The 9448-nt window shown below is 36.1% G+C and overlaps 1 protein-coding gene across 1 annotated transcript; it reads left to right on the plus strand.

Annotated features, from left to right (window-relative positions):
- The first annotated feature begins 473 nt into the window (after window positions 1–473).
- Window positions 474–6836, plus strand: LOC134610527 (embryonic protein UVS.2-like). The gene is made up of 13 exons (XM_063453531.1): window positions 474–554; window positions 678–705; window positions 959–1015; window positions 1579–1716; window positions 1809–1926; window positions 2776–2954; window positions 3335–3416; window positions 3914–4041; window positions 4306–4421; window positions 4677–4902; window positions 5787–5905; window positions 6308–6536; window positions 6826–6836. Exons 1-13 carry the CDS (start codon window positions 474–476, stop codon window positions 6834–6836), a joined length of 1512 nt encoding a protein of 503 aa, XP_063309601.1.
- Window positions 6837–9448: the final 2612 nt, after the last annotated feature.

The following is a 9448-nucleotide window of genomic DNA, read 5'->3' on the forward strand; positions in this document are numbered from 1 at the left end:
ATATACTGTCTCTATAGGTTTCTGGTGATTCCCTATTTTTCCAGTTTTAGAGCTTTCCCTCTTCTTTTCCTGCATATTCTATACGTAGATATCAGATTTTTATATTAAATAAAACAATTATCACTTTAAAACACATGGTGAGAATAATAATTAAGTGACCCTTCTACATGTCTTACTCTAATTGTAGATGTATAATGAGGTATTAATGTGAAAACTGACTTAATCTCATGCAATATTGGCTCCAAAGACACTCCCTGCGATACTCACATCAGCAATTCATTGTTTCTACCTGTGAAAGACAGGACAAGGCCCCAGGGTCTCTCATGCATTATGGCTTAGATCTTCCATTCTGTCTGCTGATTGGTTAATGTCCCCTCACTTGCTGAATATAAGGGGCATCTAAGGCTGCACTCACATAGAGCGAGAGAGTAGCAAGTTAGCATCATTCTGATAACAACACTTCACCAAGAAGCATGTATCTGACATTCATCATTGTTCTACTGGTCTTTGTGGTGGGGCCTGCACAAAGTATTCCAATACCAAAACCATTTCAGGTAACACTCTACATCTTAAATGCTGATTTTGTTACTGCTCTTCAATCCCTAAGTCCAGGTAATGAAAATGTCCATGTATGTCACATAAAACTTTTCAATAATCCAATACTATTTGTTTTTTAGGATTCCACACCTGAACTGGAAGAACAATGTAAGTGATTATCTACCTTTCAATTTTCAGTATGAGGCACAAAATATTTAGAATTACTGACTGGAAAGATTTACTAAGCAAACAGATTGGGTTGGAAGCCATCCTGGTGCTATGTATTTTTGATATTTGGAACAAACTGAAACATCTTAGATTCAAGAAAAATCTGAATATCTGTTAGAATAAATGTAATTTATAATTATCTGTTAGAATAAATGTATCTTTATTTACCATGTCACACTATTTTTACCCACAGATGAAAATAAAACAGAAACTCTGGATGTATTCACCCGGCTTATTAGTGGAAACAAAAGTAAATATATACATGTATTTTTCTATCAGTTGCATGATATATTGATGCTCACTGTCTGAGTAATCTCTCCTATCTATTTATCTATCTATCTTTCTCTATTTTTTAAGTTCTACAAAATGTGCAGGTATGTTCTCTCTGTCTGTCTTTCTTTCTCTCTGTTTAACTGTCTGCGTGTCTGTTTATCTAAATATCACAGTACGTAAGATAATTAAAGTCAAGCCAGACTCTTGTCTTTACGTGGTGGTAAGTTGTTAATGCACGTGGATAAGTGGTTGTTTTTTCTTAAGAATTTATTTTGACAATGCTGATCCCACTATATACTCTTAGGGTATGTTGCAATTGAGATTTATTTTTACTAAGACCTCTTCCTAAAAGAGTTTATGAGTTTGATGTGCACAGCATTGCTTGAAACTTTATTTACCTATTTATACTAAACAGTCAATTAAATAAGTAATTAAATAAAACTGAGCTAATCTAGAAAAAAAAAATCTGTTTTGAAAGTTTTGCTGTAAAGTCACTGTAACTGAATGGGGGTCTTTTATCCTTTTCTCTTCTATTTGCAGACTTTAATATTCCGGTACACGATGGTGATATTATCATAAACAGAGCGGGTCGCAGTGCCATAAAAGATGCAGGATGTTTCTGGCCAAAGTCTGCAAACGGGACTGTCATTGTGCCTTACAGCCTTTCCCCTAAATACAGTGAGTTTTCTTGTTTTATTCAGTCATTATTTACACAAATTTAAGGATTTTATTTAATACATGAAGAATCTTATCTCCTTTTTTTCTTGTAGCTACTGATCAGGTGGATCTGTTTAAGAATGCAATGCAAGAGATTGAATCTGTAACCTGTGTGCGATTTGTTAATCATACAACCGAGGTGTCCTACCTGAATATTGTGGAAACAGGAGGGTAAGTACTGAAACCTTTCTTTTATATGTTGAGATACACCAGGAGTGTATAATTTAAAAGACCCAAAGTAATTTACAAAGGGTGCGTGCTTTAAAATGTTTTCACTTAGGTGACAGACAGACCTTTCCAGCTCATATGGAGGGCTGAATTGTAGCCTTTTCATATTAATACATAGGGAATCAGTAATTTGTTCTCATATTAATACTATTGTTACTATAGAGAAAAAGTAAAGAGAATGTGTCAGGTTGCTTGAAGTTAATGGGGGTAACCCCTAGATAAAGAATAACTAAACAAAGAGAGTGCAAGCAAACCTTAAGGGCATAATAAATCTAAATAGTATCCCTGCAGGTTTCTTGTACTGTAACAGCAACCCAAAAATTAATAAAATATAACTTTTAATAGAAAAATATTTAAAAAGAAAGCAGGGTCGCTATATAAATATAAATAGTGGAAAAACAGAGGGGAAAAACCAAACGGGAGATATTAGCTAAAACGGTGTCACCCCGATATATTTATCTTTATATAGCGACCCTGCTTTCTTTTTAAATATTTTTCTATTAAAAGTTATATTTGATTAATTTTTGGGTTGCTGTTACAGTACAAGAAACCTGCAGGGATACTTTTTAGATCTATTATGCCCTTAAGGTTTGCTTGCACTCTCTTTCTTTAGTTATTCAAATTAATACTATTTTAACTGGTGTATCCTATGATCTGTTGTTTAATGTAAACGTATTGATACACTATATATAAGAGTGAACCTCCAGTTATGACTACCATACATCTGTGATTGTTCAATATATTGTTCAAAATGTATTTAATTAATAATGATTCTTTTTTTTATGTCACCAGCTGTGCATCCAATGTTGGAAGAATTGGAGGCACCCAGAATATATATTTAAATTCCAAAAGTTGCATGTCCAGAGGGACCATTCAGCATGAGCTAGAACATAGTCTGGGATTTCAACATGAGCATTCCCGGAGCGACCGTGATAACTATGTTACCATTATGACCGAGTATATATCACCAGGTAACCAGTGCAGTGCTAATCCATATCATAAATACATAATCTCTGTAAGAGTAAAATATTGTAACTCACTTATTAATTCTGAAATCATAAAAAGTAAAAACAAAGAGCCAATAAAGTATTTATTTTACACTTGTTTAACTAAATTAATATTATTTAATTTAACTGAATTAGTGTAATAAATAAAAAGTGAGGGACGTTTTACCATTATTTCAAGATTTATCCTGCAATTAAGTTCAGCTTAACTCCATTGCATGTTAATACTGAGGAGAAGTGAGGAACAAATTATATAGATCTTTGTATCCACACATCATCTAGGTACATTCTTAAACATCCTATTAGAAACATTGAGCAGTTATTGATTTGTCTGTTTTCTCTTTTAGAAAATCTTGGTGGCTTTGCAAAGATGGACACGAATAACCTGAATATGGAATATGACTACTACTCTGTGATGCATTATCCCACGTAAGTAGCATACTGCCTCTCTGAAGTACATTGCTAAATACAATACCAAATGTCCTGTATGTCCATGGGTAGAATGTACCAGTGATTTCCTATCTGTTCTACATAGATTTTCAATACTGAATGTAATTAAACAAAAACTCAAAGCATCATAACCACTATATTACACTGTAATGGTTATAATGCCGGGAGTGCCCTGGAGCCCCTTCCCTAATTTAAGTAGTTAAATAATTTGCTAACAGTTTGATATCTTTCTTGGGATACATCAGTTGTCTCTCCTCTATTGATATTGAGAGCTGGAAGCTCCTGCTAGACACTTCTGTAAGTTTTCCTGCGCTAAGTCCTGCAGTGCTGAGAGGCAGAGAGCAGGCACCCCAGGTAAAACAGGTGCAAGCGTATTACTGTCTCCATAACAATTACAGTGTTCATGGAGTGTTCCTTTAATACATTTCACAAAAAGGTCCTGCTTATTGACAGTTGGTTGTCTTCCTTCTTTGTAGCTATGCATTCAGTAACACATCAGGAAAAAACACAATCATCCCTAAGCCTGATCCTTCTAAACCCATCGGACAGAGAGATGGACTTAGTACCCTGGATGTTTCTAAAATCAATGCCCTTTACAAGTGTGGTGAGTTGTCAATTATGTGATTCCTTTATCTGCTAACATTGGGTTATAGCTAGAACGGATCACTGTGCTACCTGCACATAGAAAGTGAGACAAATATGGATGAGGACAGAAAGATATTAAGGTATTGTTTGCATGAGTGAGATCGTTCTTGGAAATGGGAGATCCAACAGGAGAGGAACAGATACAATAACATGATATAAAATAACTCTCTAATCAGATTTCTATGTTTCTTCCGTGATCTCACTTTTTCTGTTTTACTTGCAGATGTCTGCTCAATGCTGCTTAGTAATGTCACTGGTACAGTGACCTCAGCCAACTACCCAAATAGTTACCCCAATAACAGCAACTGTGTTTGGCTGATCAGAGTTCCATCTGGACAGGTAATAAACTGTTGCATTACCATGTACCTTGCAGTAAAGTTCAAGGGGGGTAACCGCTTATTCAGCCTTTACGGATAAAGTCCTTAAGGTATATTTCATTCCATTGTAATATGTTGTTGGTTCCCCTTTAATGGTATACAGCCACACTGCCTTGTTTGCTTTTATTTTTGATTACATTCTAGGATCAGTGAACTCATTTTACCTCACAATATTGTAAAAATGTTATTATTCATTTTTCTTTATTATTATTTGCAGGTTGTTCTTAAATTTGATTTTCTTGATGTTGAATCCTCTATTGGCTGCTCTGCAGACTATATTAGAATTTATGATGGACCCAGTAAGACGTCTCCTGTGCTATTAGACAAGACATGTGGTATGCCACTGATCCTTCCAATGACATCATTATCTAACCAGGTGCTCATTGAGTTTGTCTCTAACCAGAATGGAAGTGGAAGAGGTTTCAATATCACCTATAAGTCAGGTAATTTTAACATTGCTTTGTTTCCTGGTCTTATTGTATTTCTGATTTTATAGCACATCTTACAAGACCTTATCCATCAGACACATTACACTAAAGGTGAAAAAGCATTTTCCTTAGCTACGAGTCACAGTGAACTAAGTTTTATTGCGGTATAATTCTAAGTATATAATTAAATAGTGTTATATATAGGAAATCTGTTAATTATAAGTTTCATTTTCTATGTTACATTTGGTTCTAAATATCTTGAAGAATATATAGACTAGAAAATGTCATTTTTAACTCTACATGAAGGTTTTCTTGAGGGCTGACAAAACAGCACTTTCTCTACATCCAGCTTATTGTAAATGAAGTGACAACAATATAAGTAGAACTACATTAGAAAAGCTCTTATTCTGTGTAGAACTGTGACCGTTGCAAAAGGTAAATCTCAAATGGATAGAAAAAGAGCAAAACCAGGGAGTGAAGTCTTATAAAAGATGGGCGCAATGCCCTTAAAAAAGTGCAAAAATATGCAAAGCTAGCAGCAGGAGGTACTTCTATTGCTATATCTAAATATATCATGCAAGTTTTATCCTAGATATTATTCTTGTTAAAGAGCTAACTTTTTAGGGGAAATTAATGATTGCTCTATATTATTGCATGCACACTATAGATCAAAAATAAATCACATGTAGTTCATTCCCTTTAGCATTATTAATATGCCAGCTGTCTCTCTGAATAGTTTTCTACTAAAAGAAAATGTATTTTAAAGGTTATTACTTTTAACTTTGTATATTTAATTTTAATTGACGTTAGTAATTTTCTTCTTTTCTAAAATCAGTAAAAATATTTAAAACATATAGAAATTATACTCTACTTTACTATAATCAATCCTTCCCTTACAGTACAATGTGGAGGTGAGTTTTATGCTCCTGCAAAGAACTTCACTTCTCCTGGATACCCGACCGGCTACTCTCCAAATTTGAACTGTACATGGATAATTTCCGCTCCTCCTCAGTACAAGGTATGATGTTTTTCATGGAAGAAAAAAGCAATTGCTCTATAGGAAAATACTGTGGACTCTCCAGAACAATCTCTGCTGCTGCAACAAATGTTGTAAAATGAAATCCAACATGTGGTCTCATATAAAAACACTCAAACTCTGCCAATATGGCTACAATTTTGTAATTTACTATCATCATATATAACAAATGTTCTGTATAGTGAAATTATTAATTTGGCTTTTTGAAATCTCCTACATTTGCTCTTGTTTGATAAAGTTTGATTGTCAGGATTCAAAAGGCAGATGGAAAAGTACAATTTGAGGAATTAACTTAATTAGCTGGCATTATAAGGCATCTATCTATCTTTGGGTTTTGTGACATGCAGGGTACTAAAACATATTATTTGTTCTTGATTCTTATAGATCTCTTTGACTATAAACGACTTTGAGCTTGAGCCTATGTTCTATTGGATGTGCAGAAGTGACTCTCTGTCAATTTATAATGGACCAGATGCTGCCTCTCCACTGATAGGACAATTTTGTGGTATTGAATATCCCCGTTCTATTACTTCAAGTGGAAATTCAATGGTTCTACAATTTCTTACTGATTTCTCCATCCAATATGAAGGATTCAAAGCTTCATACAAATTTGGTGAGCATTGCCATGTCCCTCACATAACTGACTTACACCCATTTACCAAGTCATTAAATTTAATATATTGGCCACAGTGATTGTTGGCTCTCGTGTCCATTGCGATCGTCCACTCATATTAGGACAAGCTTCCCCATATAAAATTGTATTTAGTTCTTTAAAAAAGAGTACTTTGCGATTATAGTAATATGATCCTTTACACTACAGTGTGAAATTAACAAAATGAACAAAAGCTGTATTCGATATGACCTATTTTGTCCCTTACATATTTTTGTGTTTTCCATTGCAGTGCCAAAGTAAGAGTAAGGATTCGGAACAGAAGACATTGTTTGTTACGGATAAAATGAAGCAGAAAGTGCCTTATATATCCTTTGCATAATGAATTGTTTTTATATTTTGATGAAGTGAATGATATTTATTTTTGTCTGTTTTCTGTAACATTGATCAAATGTTCTTTTCACTTTCATATATTTTCATATTAAAACAAAAAAAAGTAAACATTTTGTAAATCGAAAAAATAAACTTGTTGATATTTAATAAACTTTGGATCTTTATTTCCTGCAATAAGGGTAGTTTCTAGACACAAAACGCACACAAAATGAACATGAATTTCAATTAAAATAATTGTAATGTGAATATAAGGAACTATGAGAATACTGCAGGTCGTATTCTGTAATTTCTTTATCATATGCTTTCCAGAATCACAAAGAGTATATACAGTAACTCACACAAGAGAGAACTCAATATTTCTGAGTAATTCTCCTGCCTGAGGTTATGGAGTTTTAAATGTACATGAGCACAGGACTCAATTAACAGGTTTGACAGGTGAGTTTACATACTATTGTTATAAAGTGAAACTTTAAACCTCATTTAAGCATTAATTAGTTGTTAGCATAGCATAGAGGAAAGGTCTGGCTTGTTTAAAAAAAAAATAATGAATGAAATATCCATTTGTAACAATAAGTAAATGCCCCTACAATTAATACACTGGGACTATACACTATTGGCTTTGTCTGTGTATAAAATTGTCTAATTTAGGACATATTCTAATCACATTCCTGCAGACGAAATACAGATTTTCATATGAACCTGACAATGAACACTGTAGAACTAATTACATATTATATCTATGGCATTTCACCAGTCTTATTTAATTATCGGTATATCAATTTAATGAATCTTCACTTTTACATTAATAAATAACCAGCTATCAGAAACATCTGCTGATTTTGATAAAATAATTAAACATGTGCATTTGTTTTCGTACGAATACGATTTAGTCAGAAAATTAGTTTTTTTTCATTTTCATTTACTAAAACGTAAATGAAAGCCCTACAAACGAAATATAAATGAAACGAAAAGGGCCTTTTCATTTTGTTTTGTTCATTTAATAGACTCCGTGATTCTGGGGAATTAACCCCCACGGCATGGAGAAATAACAGTGCGCAAGCACTCCCAAAAGAAAACAAAGAGGGAGCCGGCAGCGCTACCAGCTCCCTCCTTGTAATAAATAACTATTCCTACCTCCTCCCCACATTAAAACCTACGTGGGGTCACCATATTAATAAAAGGGAGATTAAATCCTCCTGCATGCCCCTACTCATGGCATGCCGCGAGTAGGGGCATGTCTCCTAAACAAACTGAAAAGTACAAGTGACTGGGCAGTTATTGGCACAGATCCCCCCCATTCTCCCATGGTGGTGAACACAAATAACTAAAATGGTGGGGACATAGTGCCCCCCGCATCCCCACCATGACCTGCAGGTGGGGGCTATTAATATAAACACGGAGACCTAATGTCCCCCCTGGTCCCCACCCATGAGCGGCAAATTCAAATTGAAAGCAACCAATCACAGTGTTATGAACTTTCCAAAGAACTTTCCCAGGCTGTGTAACATGACACAGAGCACTCTGATTGGTTGGATTTCAAGCCAACCAATCAGAGTGCTGTGACAGGTAAATGTAGAGACTTACCCATCAGTCTCTTAATTTACCTGTCAGAGCACCACTCATGGTCCCCCCATTTTTTATTTAATTTGGGTCCCCACCAATTGCTCATGGGTGGGGATCTGGGGGGACATTAGGTTTCCCCTTTAATTAATTAGTGTCCCCACCTGCTGCTCATGGATGGGGACCACGGGGGATAATTAAGTCCCCCCTCTATTTATTAAGGGTCCCACCCGCTCATGGGTGGACACCAGACCCCCTTTAATTAATTAGGGTCCCAACCCACTGCTCATGAGTGGGGACCTGGAGGGGACATTAGTTCCCCCCATTATTTAGGGTTACCCACCTGCTGCTCATGGGTGGGGACCAGGGGGGACATTAGGTCCACCCCCATTATTTATTTATTTTGGGTCCCCACCCGCCCCTCATGGGTGGAGATCAGGGGGAATATTAGGTTCCCCATTTAATTAATTAGGGTTCCCACCCGCCGCTCATGGGTGGTGACCTGGAGGAGAAATTAGGTCCTCCCCATTATTTATTTAGGGTCCCCATCTTTGGATCATGGGTGGGGAATTGTCAGGGTACCTGTGGTCTCTACCTCCGAAAGAGGTAGAGACTTAGCTGTTCCTCCATGCAGACGGTCTGATGGCTCCCTTCCCCGCGGTCTATCCGGTCATGCTAGGCCGGCCGCGAGGGAGTGACTGCCTTTTACAGCATCTAGGCAGGAAGTAGTCATCAGGACACTCCCCCGGAACGACCTGTCAGTCAATTCCTGCAGGACCAATCAGAACGCCTCGGAGGCGTGGTTACTGCTCTGAACAGGGTATTTAACAGAGCTTCTTTCATTAGCGCATTGCCCTGTCGTGGTTCTAGCTTGTTCTAGTCACTCAGTGCTTGTGTATTCTATTATCCCTTTTGGTTTTGACCCGGCTTGTTTACCTTACTCTGCTTATCTCTGTTACCCT

This window comes from Pelobates fuscus, chromosome 1, assembly GCF_036172605.1.
Source record: "Pelobates fuscus isolate aPelFus1 chromosome 1, aPelFus1.pri, whole genome shotgun sequence".
NCBI lineage: Eukaryota > Metazoa > Chordata > Amphibia > Anura > Pelobatidae > Pelobates > Pelobates fuscus.

What these genes read in the sequence shown, in the direction of transcription:
- LOC134610527 (XM_063453531.1), top strand. Translation starts at nt 474, where the DNA reads ATGTATCTGACATTCATCATTGTTCTACTGGTCTTTGTGGTGGGGCCT. An exon ending in ACCTGAACTGGAAGAACAAT is followed by an intron (nt 706 to 958) that starts GTAAGTGATTAT and finishes TTTTACCCACAG; the next exon opens with ATGAAAATAAAACAGAAACT. An exon ending in CAATATCACCTATAAGTCAG is followed by an intron (nt 4,903 to 5,786) that starts GTAATTTTAACA and finishes CTTCCCTTACAG; the next exon opens with TACAATGTGGAGGTGAGTTT.